The sequence below is a fragment of the Cydia amplana genome, chromosome 13 (assembly GCF_948474715.1).
Source record: "Cydia amplana chromosome 13, ilCydAmpl1.1, whole genome shotgun sequence".
Classification (NCBI taxonomy): Eukaryota; Metazoa; Arthropoda; class Insecta; order Lepidoptera; family Tortricidae; genus Cydia; species Cydia amplana.
In genome coordinates this window covers 245514-264341 of record NC_086081.1, presented here as the reverse complement: position 1 = coordinate 264341, position 18828 = coordinate 245514, and the positions used below count along the sequence as shown (strand labels likewise).

The 18828-nt window shown below is 40.2% G+C and overlaps 2 protein-coding genes across 2 annotated transcripts in view; both read right to left on the bottom strand.

The window, feature by feature from the left end:
- The window catches only part of LOC134653375 (dopamine D2-like receptor), a 266783-nt gene that overhangs the window by 153297 nt on the left and 94658 nt on the right, over positions 1-18828 (bottom strand). The window lies entirely within an intron of this gene.
- Positions 3783-6615, bottom strand: LOC134653310 (uncharacterized). Its single transcript, XM_063508635.1, has 2 exons — positions 4948-6615; positions 3783-4556 (listed from the first exon to the last, which is right to left on the bottom strand). The coding sequence occupies exons 1-2, from the start codon at positions 6613-6615 to the stop codon at positions 4530-4532; spliced, it is 1695 nt and encodes a 564-aa protein (XP_063364705.1). The 3' UTR covers positions 3783-4529.

Below are 18828 nucleotides of genomic sequence, written 5' to 3'. Positions count from 1 at the left end.
GCCTTGGAACCTTGGCTCGTATCCATAAGGTTGAACTTGTAGTGTTAAATATAATTTAACTAGCCATCCGCCCCGGCTTAGCTGCTTGCTGCGAGCGAGATGCCCTGACACTAATATAAAATCAATATCATATTTTTTTAAACCGGACTACACTTTAGGGTAGGATAAATGGAAATATTCGCTGACGCAAGGCCTATTTGTTTAGGCGGCGATATCGGAATGACTCGTAAATTAGGATTGTATTGACAGTGGTGTCGGCGGAGATGCCAAATAAATTGCTATTATTTGCATAATTAGCCGGCCCGAGGCCGATTTGCAAATTTGATCCCAAAGGTTTATAAATGATGTATTTTAAATTGCCTGCCAACAAATAAGTCACCAAAATACAAGGAAATTAAGAAATTTCTGGCTTTCACGAAATTCAAAATTTCAAGTCGTTATTTAGAAATGTCTGTCAAATCTTTTGTCGCCTTCCTCGTTCTCATTGATAACCGCTTGTCTTAAGGACAAGACAATACTCAGTAAACGAGCAGACGAGCTGCCTGATGGAAAGCGGTCATCGTCGCGCATGGACATAAACACCATCGTAGGAGGGACTTATGCTTTGCCGACCCCTGAAAACCCTTAATCAACACTCCTTGAAGAGCCATGTCGTAGCGCAAAGGAAATATCTCAAGAGGTTATTCCACTTATTCCACATTCAGCACGCTCGGGGAAGAGACGAGCGAGATGCTCGCTTATTCTTGATGCGCCATGTACGAATCTACTTAAGGCCGCCTTTACATCTGTAAGTTTTACTTACGTAAGTAGGGACAAAGCTATTTGGTAGAATGAGATAATTCTGTGGTATAGCTGTATCCCTACTTACGTAAGTAAAACTTACAAGTGTAAAGGCCGCCTTGAAGTGGGAATGGGATGTTTTATGGAGGGGTTAGCCTTTGCCAAAATGCCACAAACGTCAGCTACCTTCTACTAGAAAATTAAAAATCACCGCGAAATTGTACCTATATCAACCACCTAATATACGCATAGACGCATACGATAATAGACGCATATCTGATTTGATTGGCGGTAATTGTTATGTTCGTGCCGTATTGTCAGCCAATCATCGTCCTAACTCAATTAGTCTCTCGATCAAGTCGAACCAATCACCTGCGTCTTGCGTCAAACGCTTTGTGCGCTGGTTGTGGAATTGACAGGACGATAGTGACGAAGTTAAACGCGAAAAGTAGTGCATCTCCATTCTTCGTTCTTTTCGGGTCGAGATTCAAATAAAAATATATCTTACAAAAAGGAGCCAATCTATCACAGGATTCACAGGTGACCAGTAAAAATTGAATTTGCCCTTTTATAAACCAATTTTTTAACAAGCAGATACGTCTGTGAGCGATACTACAAATTATACCTATATTAAATAACAGGACTTGAACCCGCAACCTCTGCAATTTTTACGCCATATAGTTCATAAATAGTTACATGTAGTACTGGACTATACTTAGTTCGGTGATTTTACGGTACCTTTAATTACTAATATTTAGAGTTATACTACTCATTGTACTGTGTGCCACAGACCTTTCTCACGTGTCACTCGTCGAGTCGACTCTCGAGGACTTATTCGGATTCATATCGAACACAGTCAACACAGATCGCTAAGTAGATGCCGCATGTAAAACTACTTGCGGTTACCACGATTGATGTTCTCGAATCAAATGATCGAGACGAATGGAACGAAAGATGTCCGTGCTTTACTCCGATTTAATAGAAGCGGCTTTAGCGAAGGGTTCATGAGACTCTTAAAGTACATCATGTATGTGGGATTATGTTAGGCCTCGTAATTAAAAACCAAAATATCACTTTACTTGTTTTATTTAACTATGATAAACTAATTTTATGAATATTTAACACCGTAATCCACGTGCGCTCGCTCACCATTCAAATCGTTCTCCCCGTCCCTTTCGCACCTCTTGTCATCCTTCTCTCTCCCTTACGTTCCGTTTCACGCTATCCCCTTACGTTCCATTCCTACATTCTCGGCTGTCCTGCACATCATTATCTGCCCCCAGATATACTCACACGCTCATTCATCTGCACATCATTCATTCAACATTGTAAAGGTAAGTACACGGTAAGTATCTTAACTCTATCTTACATCAGTATAGTGCCATGCTCTGAAATAAAAAGTTACTATTAATTTAAGCACATCTGCTGCATACTACACATCTAAGAAAATTGAGCATCTTAATATGGCACATTAACAATTTACTGAAATCTAGAAAACACTGCTAATATTTTTAACTCTCATGATACGTTTTAAACATATTGAAAACAGCTGGCAGCATAAGTAACATAGGAACATTTTACAACTTTATAACATTTTAGCTGCCTTTAAAATGTAACCAACCATAACATAACAAAATATGCATCTTAGCTTAAAATTTTAGGAACCAGGAATTTTCTACACGAGATCAAGTTTATATGCAGAAGGTCCGTCTTTTATACTAATTATAACATTTGCCAATCGAGAAATAAGAGAAAAAGGGCTAGACTACTACCTTATCACTCGCAGTCCTCCTCAGGCCATCTTTTCATGAAGTCCGCAGACGTGGCTGTCTTGTTGGGACCCTCGGTGCCGCTGTACAACTTCTCCACGTCATATCGGTCGTTGCGCTTCACCTTGGTTACCTTATAGGGTCCGAGGAACTTTGGCTTGAGCTTAAGCCCTGGCCCAAACTGCGTCCTCTTAATTGCGACGAGATCGCCTACCTCGTACTTGGAGCTCTCTTTCCTCTTCTTATTGAAACTTTTCTTATTTTCTTCTTGAATTTTCTGTATCTGTTCTTTAGCTTTCTGTCTTAGACTTTCTCTTTCTTCATCAAACTGGGATATGGTTTCCTGTTGTAAAAGGTTCAATATCTCTACATCCTCCTTGCACTTCATCTTAGTGCCGGTCAACAGCTGGAAAGGCGAGGTATCTATACTTCTTTGGTAAGTACTGTTTATAGCTCTCTGTACTCGCCCGACATGCTTGTACCAAGTAGACTGGTCTTCTATGCATAGCTTCGTTAGCATGGGGATCATAATACGGTGAATGCGTTCCGCCTGACCATTCGCCCTTGCTATTCCAGTGGTAATCGTCACATGCTGGATTCCTTCATCTTCGCAGTACTTCTGAAAGGCTCCGCTAGTGAATGCTGTACCTCTATCTGTGATGATACGTGTGGGGTTACCAAACGTCTGCTGCTGTAGCTGCAACTTACTAATTACTTCTGCGCTGGATGTTGACTTCGTCGGGTAGAGCCACACGAACTTCGTGAATGCATCCACTACTGTAAGTATATGATTGTAGAGCTTCTTCGTTTCTGTCAACGGGCCTATGTGGTCCAGGTGCAATGTATGCAGTGGAGTACCTTCTTTAGCAATAGGATTTAGAAATCCTTCCTGCTTTCCTTCCTTTCTTGTTGCTAATAAGCATGGTATGCAGCCTGTCACTACCTCTTCTATTTTTCTATCCATGTTTCTTATGTAGTAATCTTTGCTTATAGCTTCCTTCATCTTTCTCATAGCAAAATGACCATTACTATGCACCTTCTTGATAACTTCTTTCTCCATTACCTTAGGCACCACCAGTTGCCGTTGGTCTCCTTTGTATAGTATGTCATTTTCCACATAAAAGTCATTGTAATGCCCATCTTTCAAAATCAGCTGTTTAATGGCATTGAGCTCTTCATCTCTTTCTTGAGCTTGACCGATCCTCTCATGTAGGCTTACCACTGTTGCCACATATGGATTCCTGCTAAGTGCATCTGCGTGCGGCATCTTGGCACCAGCTCGATGCTCTATCTCATAGTCATACTGGTCCAGTAGTAACACCCATCTTGCCACTTTCGGTGTCAACTCCTTCTTTTTCAAAGTAAGCTCAAAAGCTTGACAATCTGTCACAATCTTAAAATGTATACCGAACAGATAGTGGTGGAACTTCCTCACACTCTCCACTATAGCTAGAGCTTCGAGCTCATAGCTCGAATATCGGCTCTCAGCTTCACTTGTACGTCTACTTCTATAGTATACAGGGTGCAGTTCTCCATCTTCACTGGTCTGCAGAAGTATACCTGCCAGAGCCTGGCTTGACGCATCAGTGTGAAGTTCGGTATGAAGCTTCGGGTTGAAAATCTTGAGCACTGGCTCACTCGTTAACTTCTGTTTCAAAATATTGAATGCTTCTTGCTGCTCAGGACCAAAGGTAAACTTTGCATCTTTTTTCATCAAATCCGTTAAGGGTCTTGCTATCTGTGCAAAGTCCCTTATATACTTTCTGAAATATGAGGTTAATCCAATGAAGCTTTGGATCTGCTTGACATTCACAGGCTCAGGGTATCGCGCTACTGCTTCTACCTTCTCTGGACTTGGCTGTACTTGACCTTCTTTAACCAGATGGCCTAGGTACTCAATCTCTCGGCATATCAGCTTGGCCTTCTTCCAGTTAATTTCAAGTCCATACTCCGCAGCAACCTCCAACACCCGTTGCAGCCTTAGTAGCGCCTCTTGCTCCGTCTGGGCTGGAATTATAATGTCATCTATGAATACCATCATAACACCTTCTTGCATCAACTCTTTAAATATAGTGGTAATGAACCTCATGAAATACTTCGGACTGACTGATAACCCGAAAGGGGCTCTCAGGAACTCCCATTGGCCGTGATGGGCCACAAATGAAGTATAGGGCACAGACTCCTTACTAATCCTTAAATGGAAAAATCCATTTTTAAGGTCTAACACACTGAACAACTTAGCATCTCTCAACTTGTCAATTAAATCCTCTATCAGTGGCAGGGGAAATTCATCTTTAACCATCTTACTATTCAACAATCTATAATCAACACAAACTCTGGTTGAACCATCTTTTTTCTTGACAAGGACTAGCGGGCTACTATATTCGGAATAACTCACCTGTATAATTCCTTTTTGCATCCACTCATTAACCTGTTCCTCCACAATGTTCTGCTCCACGATGGAAAGCCTTCTGGGACGCTGCGCCACTGGGACATCATCTTTGAGAATGATCTTCAGTTCGATCGGCGCCTCTCTGGTCTGCACGGGGTTGTATTCGGCGACCAGACGCTCGACCTCTTCCCTTACCGTACCATCGCGTACGTGATCTGAAACAGTGAATACCTCACACACACAATCCAGACGCGCCAGCCATCCCTCATCCTCAAGTGGCAAGAACTTTACGGAACCTTTGCACATAACCATGGTCACAGTGTCAAGAAATTCCCGACCTACAATACATTTATACGGCATACAATCATTAGGTACAACATGAAATATTGTGTCATCATAGCACGTCTCGTCGATGATCATATTAGCGTAGAACTTGCCGTAAGGAAATATATCCTTCATACCGAGTCCGGTAAACACAGAGTCATCATCACACATTTTCACCTTAAGTTCGTCGAACGAGTCCTTATTTATCAAATTGAATCCACTGCCAGAGTCTACTAACGCCTGTATTTCCACTCCGCACAAATTAATTAACTTCATCGGCTTTTTCTTATTAGTTTTCGTCTTCGATTCGTCAACTTTAGTCGCAATGTTTACATCATGCCGGTAACTGTCAACGCTGTCATCCGCCATGTTGACGTCTGCCTCCTCATTGGCCAGTATTCCAAACATGGCCGACTGCCGACGAATATCCACCGCTGCAGACTGCTTTACCGACGGAGATGCTTGCTGTCTCGCTTTCTCACCCGCGCCGCTTATGCGAGACTGCTTTACCGACGAATCCGCACCGCCAGCCGCGCCGGCGCCGCCGCCGCCACCGCGTTCCTTGGATTTCGATGGACATTCTCTGCTTATATGACCAAAATCGTTGCAAAAATAGCATTTCACCCCTCTAGAACATGTTACCGCCAGATGATCTTCTTCACCACATTTGTAGCACCTTTTTCGACTTGATGATGACGATGAACTATTATACTTCGTGTCTTTTTCTATCTTATTAGGTTTAGCTTCTTTGTCTTCTTTCTTCGTTTTAGTCTTCATTTTTTCATATAAAAGCAACTTCTCCTTGAGTACGGGATAAGTAGTAGCCCCGTATAATATGGATTTATTAGGTTCGTAGTCCGTAATGCCGTCAACGATGTATTGTATCGCGACGTAATCCGGAAACTTAGCTCGCTTACCGAGCTCCTTCATAATGAGCATGTATTGATAGTAAGACTCTTCTCTTCTCTTCTTTCTGTTGCCCATAAGCTCGTGCATTTCCTTAGTGTTGATTGCATCCGGGAACTCTTTAAGCAATGCCGCCTTAAGCTCGTCGTACTTCTTAAAGGTTTTCTCGGACTGCAACCATAACGCCGCCGTGCCCACCAAGGATCTACGCGCCACCACGAGCTTCTGCGCCTCCGTCCAGCTGAAGATTTCCGAGTTATCTTCTATATCTTGCGCCCATTTCGACGCCGTGTGCGCTTTATCGTCGCCGCTAAACTTCGTAATACTGTCCGTCATGACAGTGAGGTTTAAAAGGCTAGCACACGCGTCGGCCGCCATTTTCTCGTCTTCAATTTCTGAGCTTAGAATACTCAAAATTCTTTCTTCGTCTTGATCGTCGTACATCAACCTTCTTATTTTTCGTCGTGTCTTCGTGTTGGAATGGAGAACAATCTTCTTTTGCCGTGTTCTGGTACCGCCGCCGTCTTTCGTCGGTACGTTGCGCGCGACCACGTGCCACCGTCGAACAACTATTTGGTTTTTAGAGGCAATCCCGGACGAGCCCCCAAAATTATGTGGGATTATGTTAGGCCTCGTAATTAAAAACCAAAATATCACTTTACTTGTTTTATTTAACTATGATAAACTAATTTTATGAATATTTAACACCGTAATCCACGTGCGCTCGCTCACCATTCAAATCGTTCTCCCCGTCCCTTTCGCACCTCTTGTCATCCTTCTCTCTCCCTTACGTTCCGTTTCACGCTATCCCCTTACGTTCCATTCCTACATGTATATCTTCAGCATAAAAGAAAAATGCAAAAAAATCTTACGCACTTAGGTAGCAACCACAGCGGAAAATTATGAACGTAATCACATGAACGTAACCATGAATACAAATGCCACAAACTTATTAGCGCCCTCAGCTACGCTCGGGGTCCTCAATCATAAACAAAATGTGCAGCAATTCCCCTAAACGCAGGGGCTATTCCCAGTACTTGCCGACAGAGTGCAGACTTTTCTACTAGAGCGAAATTTTTTTAGCATTTTAAGAACTGGGCAATTAGTATGAACGGTGTTTGATGATTATCTGATAAAAAACTACTGATTAAAAATTAAACATTGACATCGTTATTTCTTATGGATGTGTATTTTGACTGGCTTGCTATCATTAGGGCTATTTTCACTTTTGACGCTGCAGCTCGAAACAGCGATCTGGTGCTCATCTTGAACCAGCACCTGAGGTTTTTGAGCCATGAGGGACTTCTTCCACGTCTAGCGTGCGAGGCAGAAAGTTCGACTCTGTTCCCCTAAATGGGAATAACAAGTTGACGCTCGGGGCGACGCGCGCGGCCGCGAAGATAACAACTGTGCCAAATTATACGCAACTATTTACATTTATTTACAAATTAAATATTTATAAAATGTTCTTCAATAGTATTGTAAAAAGGAAGGAATGCAAAAATTTACACGCTTCTTGTAAGCTTCGTTAGCTCAGTTGGTTAAGAGCGATCGGACCAGTGTTCCATAAGGTAGCAAGTTCGAGTCCTGTCCGAAGCGGTGAATTTTTCCATTTTTCGTTTAATTTAAGTCAGGGCTACTTATCGTCAGTTAGAAGCCGGCATTCACCCGCCGATTACTACCGACGGGCGCAGTCTTTCATCCAAGGAAGCGCTCGCTGTTGTTGCGGACGCAACTCCCTCCACTTCGTGTTTGCTTTGTTTGTGTTCCTTTATGAGCGTTCTAGTTTGCTGGGAAATCATCGAAGTATGGAAGTGGAACATTTCATTAAAATGTTTAGAGGACAGTGGACGGCCGCCTGTAGACAAACGTAGTCCCCGATTTCTCTCCCTGGATATTAACATTATGAAAAATATTTTTACACAATTTATTGTCTATTAACCAAAACTATGCCTCTCTACGTTTGATTTTTTTTTTCGTTTTTTTTTATTATTATAAGACTTAAGAGCAAAAAAACAAATACCATACATATTTTTAAAAGCTTCTAACTCTTATAATAGTTATAATAATACGACCGTATACGCGCAGAAAAATACGCTAGTCTGACCCTTGACATTTTGACATTAAAAGTTACACAAAACCTTGTGGAGGTCACAACGTATATATGTTATCCGGTATATGATAGCGCCATAGCGGCTATCGTCAGCAAAACTATTTGAATAGCCGCCTATCTGCGATCTGACCGCGCGTCCGGGTCGCACGTACAGTCAGCGACTCATAAACAGCGCCGTGAAAAAAAGAGTTATTGAGTTTTCCAAACAAAGTTAAACTTTAAAATAGGTTCTTATAGTTGGATCATTGCGCGATAATACGCTCGCGCAATGATCGCTCGGGCGTTTTAATTAAATTAAAACTGTGTACCAGGGATGTTGCGAACATCCGCATCCGCATCCGCAACCGCGGAACTTCCGCATTATTTTCAACATCCGCATCCGCATCCGCATCCGCATCCGCATAAAATCGATGCGGAGCTTATGCGGATGCGGATGTCGAACAAGTCGGTACAGGAACGTCTTAGCGGCGGCGTAAGTGCTAGGTAATTTCGTAATTACCTATAACGAAATCGTCTAGATCAGTGTTTTTCAAACTTTATGGTGTCACGGCCCTTTATGACCACTAAAATTTTTCGCGACCCCCAAACCCCGTTTCTACGTTTTTCTATCTAGTACCTATAACAAAGGAACCACTGGTCAGTGTTTGGCAAAAAAGCCCTTAAAGTTTTGATCCCATTTGCTACTTCATATTTATGCGAGCTTACGTTTTCATCAATGGTCGATATCAAAATCAAAAAAAGGAATAAATAGATTGAATTTGGAAAATGATTTAATCGTCTGCGTGTCGCGGCAGGAACCGCGGTTTGACAAATTAAGAGTCAGAATGAAACAAGCTCATTCTTCACACTGAATACAGTTAAACCTTCACTTTTAAAATACAGTTTACCAGATAGGTAATGATTTGTTTTATTAATATGTACATTAACGACCTTTAAACATTAAATTTTAAAGGATTGGATTATTTTTAAGTTTAAACAATGAAATTGCTTTCCATAAGTTTCTCTTAAAGCTGAACTTCGCGACCCCCTTGGACAAGTGCCGCGACCCCCCAAAACACTGGTCTAGATCCAGAAAAGTCGGCCAAGTTACTGTTTATTAAATATAACGCACCTATATTCTTGTTCAAATACTAAGAGTTTCTTTTTTTTTTAATAAAAAAAAACTAAAAATGTAATATTTGACGTTTTCTAAGTACCTAATCTTGACATCCGCATCCGCATCCGCATCCGCGGATGTGAGCCTTTAAAAATCCGCATCCGCATCCGCATCCGCGGATGTCAAAAAATCGGCATCCGCAACATCCCTGCTGTGTACCATTAACGGCCGGTTAGCAATCGGTCAACGTCACAAAACTGACGGTTGATGTCAAACCCCGTACATTTTGTAAGGAAAATGACAGTAAACCGTGACTTAAATACAACTTAAATGCGCTTTAAATTAAATTAGGTAGGTTAAAGTTAAAATGCCCATTAACCGCTTATTTTTATGAAAATACATTTGGAGAGTTTACTGTAAAATTGCGATTGAGTTTTGGGTTTTTTTGGTAATAATATTGGGTTATCCTGTTACTTCTAGATACTAAATATAGAAAACTTCAAAATCACTATTACTTCTACAAAACATATTTTACAAAATCATTTAACTGAAACAAACGTATCATCTTCAAACTATTCTCATTTAGTTTTAAAACACAAACGTTTCTTAATAATTATCAACAATAGATATTTGTACTTCTTCTGCAGACTGTCCCCGTAAGGACCAAAGGACCGAAATACATAGTAATGTTGCCGACTATACAACCCTTGATTAGCGTAATGGCCGCCCTCTTTGACCTCGCACTACAATTACGCTAAATGATTTATTTGTGGCAACAACGTAAGTAAATCACGTTAATTGATACTGGTAGTAGTGAGGACAATATTGTTACAGGAACCGGTGATAAATATTGCACATCGGTCTTAGGAAACAATTTCGGCTAATTTCGGCCTCGTAGAGCGTTGCCACACAATGTGTGGCGTCATATAACGTCATATCATCACCATCAATGCTATTGGTTGATTCACGTACGTCTCCTTACATTTCCGAAAATCTTCTCTTCAGTGGTAAGGCATTTAAGAATGTTAAAACATCGGCAAACGTATATTCAGCCCCGAAAAATAAATATATTATCAATCTAGTTATAACGACAATGTTTAAAATGAAATGCCAACCTGCGAGATTGGCGCACGGATATTGAAATTCTATTAATATTAACCTTTTTTAAATACATCCATGTTTCGGATTAGATTATTGAATTGCATGCAACTCTAAATACAGAGGGCTTTAGCAAAATAAAACGATTATGATAAGAATATTTATACGCCCTTTAAGTAGCCCGCAGTCGTCAATAATCCATGTTTATGTGCAAAAACTTTTTACGGTCCTCTGTTGTCGCCAGAAATTTGAACGCAGCATGTTATGCCGTACGCAGTAAAACAGGGGGCCGATTGTGACGTAACAGTTTGTTATTGACGGTATTATTAGGCATCTCACGTGAGTCACGTGCATCAATAAGTGGCAGAAAGATTTAAAGTATTTCGAGTGCGTGTACGCAATCAGAGTCGATTGGTCATGAATGAGGTACGTGAGTATAACTATTAATTAATAAACCTTGGGAGTTTGGGTGCAGGAATATTTACACTAGCTAAAAATAGGTAAAGACTGTAAAAACACAAACTATTTCAACATTTCTACGCTAATTTAATTCATAGTTTGGTAACTACATATTATACAATAAACAATTAAGTTATAAATATACGAAATTATCTCCCGCACCCAAAACCCCGTGGTATGCTAATGCGAGTAGTCCATAGAAGTACAGAGGTAATAGCAGAGATATATAATAAGATAATAAAAAAATCCGTGTCAAAACAAGATGAAAACCTTACAAATGGTCAGATCTGAATCGGCCACCGGGTAAAGCGTAACTTAGAACTGTCATAAAAGGGTAATTAAATTTTAAGAGCGGGCAGGTTAGTGAGACATAAACATTCTACTTTGCAGTTTAGGTAGTTATATTATAGCACCTGCTCCGCCTGTAGTTTAATGGTAGGTAGTTGGAATACAGCTACAAGACCGGTCCATACATACCTGAAACAAAGAAAAAAAAGCTATTAATAAAAAGTTACAAAAGAAATGCGATTCCATACAACTACAACAATACAGTGCGTCCTCAATTAACTAAATCCCAGCAGTTAAGTTTGGTTGCACCCACAGAACAAGTTAGAATGGCGATGCGAGCAGGGTACGTGTCGCCGCCGGTTTTGAGCAAACGCTCGCATGCTACTCGCCCACGCTGACCGAAAAACGAAGTAAACATGCCTTTTTGCGCCACAATAACCTTCAGATTAAGAAGCCAGACATCAAATCTGTCTAAAGGAGGCGTATCCATTCACCACGCACACAAGTTTTTACTACCGTTGCGCGAGTGTTAGTAAATGAGGAGAGGAACGAGCGGCGATACCGGTTCCGATACTAACTGCGCGCGATAGCCATTCTAACCTCTTTAATATGTTCTGTGGTTGCACCACTCCGCTGCAACCGTATTAACGCTCGCTTTAGGTATCATTGTGTAGCCGTTCCGTAGTATACATACTATCTTCTATCAATCCATCGATTTTTATTTACTCTTGTAGGTTAATTGGAAGAGATGAGATCATAGGGATGAGTTAACCTTTATACTACACATTATATGTTCTATCTGCTGTAGAACCCATAGTTACAGCCCATAGTAGAACCCATGCTGCTGGAGACCATAATTTATCATATTTTTATACCGTACATTGGGTGAAAGTTATTTATAACCTTAAATATTGTTTTGGCCCCATGTGGCCGAATTTTGACGAATAATCGACAGTACCGATGGAGCCATAGATTACCCAAAGATAGATTGATTGTAAGTTTAAATCAGGCTCGTCATATTGTTATAAACAGATGAACGCGAACGTACTCTAAAATGTATGAAACCGCTTTATAATTAGTAAGCAACGGTCGTCGCACCGCCGCATGAATTGTTAACGAGGATGCACTGTGTACAAAATGATGAGGCATTAACAATGGAGGATGGGACTATATTCCACTTTTGTACTGTGTTTGTGTGTGTTGTGGGTCTAGGTATTTAGGTTAGGTTAGGTTAGGTATATAAAATTGAAGAATAAAGGTTTTATTGGAATTTAAATTTTCCAATGCCCATTATGAATGTTTTGAGCAAGGATCCGAGAAGATGGGCGCAAGAAATTAGGCGGGACTTTATGAAAACGTTGTCTTATGATTGTTTTTAAAAAAGTGAGTAGGTACTTTATCATACCGACGCTACATTCGTCGTTTAAAATATGGAAACATTCAATGGATGTCATTTAACCTAGATACTGAAATGATGACGCAACACGGCTAACTATTCAAATTATAAAATAAGTTCGGGTTGGTTCGGGTAATGAAGTTCAGATGTTTGAAGACTAGTTTAAATGGGTTTCATGGATATAGTTGGTAGGTCGGTTTTCCTAAGCTGGGCACATGGCGCAATGTAATAAACAAGTAGAATAGTCCTTAGCGGTGGGATTACGTTAACACCGCGACAATTAAGTAAACTTGCGACAGCGACAAATTGCCCGGACTTACTGAAGCGTTCCTTTATATTTAAACAGAGTTTATTATACAGGTTAGGTTATGGCGCAGAATAATACTAATTTACCTAGATTTTATATTTGTTTTTCTGTTCCCAAAAGTTAAGAGCATTGGTAAAAGTAGTTCTCACAGTTTTAATTCAGGCCAAAACTACCTAAGGAAGGTTATTGCAGAAAGACAAGACTACTAGAAACTTGAAATATTGGACTTATTGGAGTGTCCTTTAATTTTAGGAACAGAAGATGCAACTTTGTGTGCGTGTGTATGTGATCCAACTGTTGTCACATAAAATTGACACAGTATATTACAATAAATCATATGGGTACCTAAATAAAATAAAATAAACTAGAGTCTGTGGTCGATAAATATTAAACTTTCGTGAGACATATTTAAAACTGTTTAGACGACAACGATTTCACTCACTTGAATTTTTAGTCGCTATTGGCGACATGTTTCGGGCCCTTCGGGGGTCCTTCCTCAGGCTCGAGTGCTCGCAGCGACTGCAACTCGTGCACTGATCGCGACTAAAAATTCAAGTGAGTGAAACCGTTGTCGTCTAAACAGAGTCTGTGGGTTCGAACCCCAGCTCTTACCAATGCGTTTTTAGAAACTTATTATAGACGAAATATCATTTCATCATCATCAAGTGTTCAATAACGGATTGAGGTGGGATTTTAAAGCTTAAATAGGCTCCTGAATTACGATCAAAGGCGTTCGTAAGATTACACCAAAATAAACTTTTATCGCAAATTTCTCGAGAGCGCACTTTAAACCGGTGTTTAACGTTCCAATTTAACGGTGACCTTATTTATGCCGGGAAATAGAAACTAGCGCAGTAAAGATAGTTCTAAATATACCGGGCAGTAAACATGACGAATTTATGTATATTTTACCTATAAAACTTATCTGATCTGTTTCATATAACATGTTTTTAGGAGAACGGTTGTTAAATAAATAAATATCATTTATTTCAAGTAACAAGAGACTCATATTTTATGGTTAGTATGTATTACTTATAGCTATGTTAGAATCTGTTACACTTCATAGAAATAAATGGCTTATTATTAACCGGGCAACTAAAATATTAAACAGGAACTTTCATTGGGCCTATAATAATATAATTTGGCTGTGCATTAATATTTTAGCGCCAAAAAAAATATTTTAGCCTGAAATATAAGCATCATAATATTATTAAAAAAACTGGCAGCAAAATCAAGCCACCTAAAAAAATTATAAGGAACTTAAAGTGATACATTGGCATCTAAAATAATAAATTGGCAACTAATATTGTAAAGCGATCATAAAATTTAGTTGTCATCTAGGTGTTCACACCTAAGTAAGTTAGTGTTAATAATAGACCAGCCCTAGTAGCACGGTCGCATTTTTATCATTTGTCACCATGCCTGTCACGTTCTAACAAGTATGTAAGTGCGAAAGTAACGGGCATAGTGATAGTCGATAAAAATGGAACCATGCTGAGACCGCAGGTACAAGGTTTTAGCGCCAACTGTGCCATGCGCTACACCTCGGGTGACGTTCAGATGACAACTGCAGTTGCATCGTTGTGACATTACTGCTAGGCCTCTGACGGGCGCTGTATCAATTTCCTTGATACAAAAAAATACGAATTGAACGTCATAATCGCGGCAGTAATGCGGCGGCGAAAGTGCTTTATTTTTTCAAGGAAGTTGGCAGATACGGCGAGTTCAGTAATGTCGCAGTTGACGTCTTGCAAGAGTTGAGACTAGAGCGACGTGGGGTGAAGCGGAGCAACGCTGCCGGACATCGCTCGACAAATATCTGGCAACAGCGCGCGACATACCGTAAGGCCGCCTTTATACCTGTAAGTTTTACTTACGTAAGTAGGGACAAAGCTATACCACAGAATGAGAGATGAATATCGTTATCTCATTCTAACAAATAGCTTTGTCCCTACTTACGTAAGTAAAACTTACAGGTGTAAAGGCGGCCTAAAACGGGGTGAGTAGGTTTCGCGGGGAGAGGTGGGTTATGAATAGGGAGAGAAGGTTTGAGAGGGGGGTGAGAAGGGATTTTAAGGCTACTGCTACAGAAATAATGTATTCCAATTTAAAATGGAGCTATAGTAATAAGCATAATAAAAAAAATCGATCCAACTATCTTCCAAAATCACCTTTGTATGAAAACCCCTCTCACCCCAAATACGAGGCACTACGGGGTGAGGTGGGTTTTCCTCTTTATCGTCAAAGTTATGAAATGGAACTACCCAAAATAAAATAAAAACTAAAATACAAACGTCCGGAACACTTATTATATACACCATTCAGTTTTCATATGTAAAAATAAAATGTTATCGAGGTTTGAATTTCAGTTTTTACCCTACTCACCCCATTTTACGGTATATCACCAGTGTGTATCAAGTCGTGCGATATCGCCAGTATCCATGCCAGGCGAAGTTTCGTGAAGGCTCACGATTCGAAATCTCTCGATTTCACTTGACTTGTTGCGGGACATTTATACATTTATCCTCTAGATAATATGGGGCATTATCCATGAAAAGGGACCTTATTGTCGATGGCGCTTACGCCGCACAGCGCCGCGCGGCATTGTATTTATATCGGGGCATCGTTAATAATGGCGTAAGCGCCATCGACAATAAGGTCCCTTTTCATAGATAACGTCACATATATCTCTGGCTTTAGATATGGGACGGCTGCGTAACGATAAAAAACAATTTATACCGAGCTCTCGCTCGCAAGTAGATTTTTTTCAGGCTTCATTAAAACTTAAACACACACTTCCGGCACCTTTCGCCGCATTTTATCTGTTATGGTCTGATAACGAGCGTTATAGCTTCTGACTCATTAAAATGAGCGCGTTAAGGTAATTTTATTGAGTTTCCTTTCCTGTTAAAACTTTTCCCACTTTCAAGCCACTTAAGGTAAAACGTTTTTTTATGGACATTTCACGCATGAATGTAGTTATTTAATTTGTGTTTAATAAGGCATTAAGCCTGATAATGTTTAGAATTATTTCCTCTAGCCGCCCACGAATCAAATTTTATTAAGAAAAATGTATCTAATTTTTACTAAATAACAGATCTTTTTATAAGCTTTAAGACTTACCTATATAAGAGGGTAAACAAATACGATACGATACAATATTAAATAGGCTTTTGACCCGTAATGTCCACGTAGAACTATTGATTACTTTGCCACAGAATACTTATCGGACAGTATTGTTATGCTACGACACAGTGCGGTGCTACGCCGCGCCGTAGCGTGTAGCTACGCTGCGCCGTAGCCTGCGACTACGACAAGCCGTTCGGTCATGCAGCTGCAGCTGACGTCAAACGTTTCAGCCATTCTCGAATTATAAATTATCAGTGTATGTTCGTATTGGCTTATATCCTGTATCCCAAATACGCTGAGAACATAAGCTAGCCCTAAATTATTATATTTTTAATACAGTCGGCACTCGTAGAGCAAACGTTCTCGAATTAAAACCAATTCCGCTTTGATCCCATCTCGGCGCTGACACGTGATCGCTTAGGCACGTAATGTAGGCCGTGAGATAACAGGGTTCACACGGTTCTCATATACTTAATTAAACGACAGTTTAAACAAATTAATATTTCTATAATTGAGTTCTGTACTAAGCAATGCTTGCAAGTATATGGGTCTATGGGTATTTACGAGACAACATATGTATTTGTAGATATAATATGTAAACAAACAATAACAATGATAATATTAAGAACGATGAAAATGCGTGATGCTGTTATAATTTTGTTAAGGATTTTTAAATTTTAGATTTATTTTAGTATTTGGAATATAAAACAGAGTTAACAGATTACCATGTCTGTAGATTCAATACATGCAATATTGTGCCGAGCGTGTAAATGAGTCGCGCGGCGATAGGCTGGCAAATGGAGCCTGAACGATGTCGGTGATAACTCAGCCAGCGCCTTCATACTCGGCCCCATTCAGATTTAACTATTCCCTTGCTTTGGTTTTGAATTGGTTTTGATACGACATTGACGATCGTCTTTGTGATTGGCGCGATCTCACGCACGACTTTTACTTTATTTTTCATACACCAATCAGCGTGACCTTCAAGGTCGTATCAAAATAAGATCTATAACAAGTTGTTAAATCAGAATCGGGCTCAATGTGTTCCTGCTCTAACACATCAGATAAATGTCGAGTCAAAGTTATATCAAGAATTGTTGGGAATATGGACGCCTGATGATTAAATGCAGGCAAACACTCGCCTGCACCTGATACTCGTAAAATACTTGTTGGCATTCCCCCTGTCGTTATATATATATACGTCAAACTCACAAGTTTAATCTTTGTAACTTTATTCATTTTAATATACTTAAAAGTAATATCGAAGCCTTGTTTTAATTCCTACAGGTTATGGGCCCAGCACTTCCACTGCGCAATCTGCGTAATTTGTAATCTATTCAACAACTCGCAATAACCTGCTCTTGCTGAATGCATCATAAACTCCGTTTTTATAGACCAGATGACCATTCAATAGGGGCAATTCACTGTCCAATCATCCTGTTTTCGTACCAATTTGTGCTATAATGACAGATCAGCCGTAAAAGTAGGACCAATGAACCTGTTATGTCAGTATTTGGAATATAAAAACACAGGTTTCATGAGGTGTCTGTGTAGTATGTGGTGGAAATGAGCCGCGCTGCGATAGCCCGGTAAATCGAGCCTGCGCGACGCAGGCCATAAATCAGCCAGGGCCTTATTACCGTGTGCTACCGTCTTCTCTAAAACATGTCGTCGGGGAAATCGCATGTGATGTCAACGTCAGACTGGTGAACACTGTAGCGGGGATTTGGCGCCGGAAAAATGTATTCAATTTATAGATCAACCATCGTCATCGTCCTCGCTTCGTGCCGGCTTTTTGCCACGGCTCATGGCGGCCTAGCCAAGGCGACAATCGTTATCGCTTCGCCATAGAATCGCTTTGTGTGTCTCTATCACTCTTCCATATTAGTGTGACAGTGACAGTTGCGTTTCGATCGGTACGTAGCGTTAGCGATTGTCACCTTAGCTAGGCCGGCAGGGGTCCACTTGGCTACTAATCTCAATAGTTGACGTAGGCACTAGTTTTTACGAAAGCGATTGCCGTCTGACCTCCTAAGGCAGAAGGGAAACTAGGCCTTATTGCGAGTAGTCATGCAGGTTTCCTAACGATGTTTTCCTTCACCGAAAAGCGACTGGTAATATCAAATGAAACTCATTGATACGATATTGATATTGTACGAGCCGGGGTTTGAACCCACAACCTTCGGATTGAACTCCGGACATATCAGCGCCTCAACTTTTTATCTATCTGTCTAACAGAGGATGAGGGAATGTAAGTTTTGTCCAACTTTCATAATGGTTGTTGAATGCAGATCTAAGGAAAGCCGTGCTCTTGGAGCTATCCCACGGGAGCACTCAAGCCCTGATTATAAAAGGGCTTTTTGATTAAGTACTATGAATTAACAGTAATCGAGTAATCACGTTACTTGGCTGATTAATTGTACATTTAAAATTGCCAGATTTATACTGTTGCTACAAACATTAGGCTAATTTTACGGTTTATATAGCATTGCAAGCATCAATAATAGCATTAGAGATCTGTGAAATCAACCCAAAATATGATGCCATATCGATGTCTAGAAGTTGCATAGGCGTAATAAAATATCAAGAGCAAAAGGCTTTTTTTATCCACAACATCAACATAATGACATAGATAATGAAATCCATAAGCGCAAAATATATCGCCACATACCTTTATTATCATACTTAGGCATACATTATGTGATGCCATTTATTTAGCCACTTTAGCTGTCACTATCCATTTCATGCCGACTATATTGCTACCTTTGATC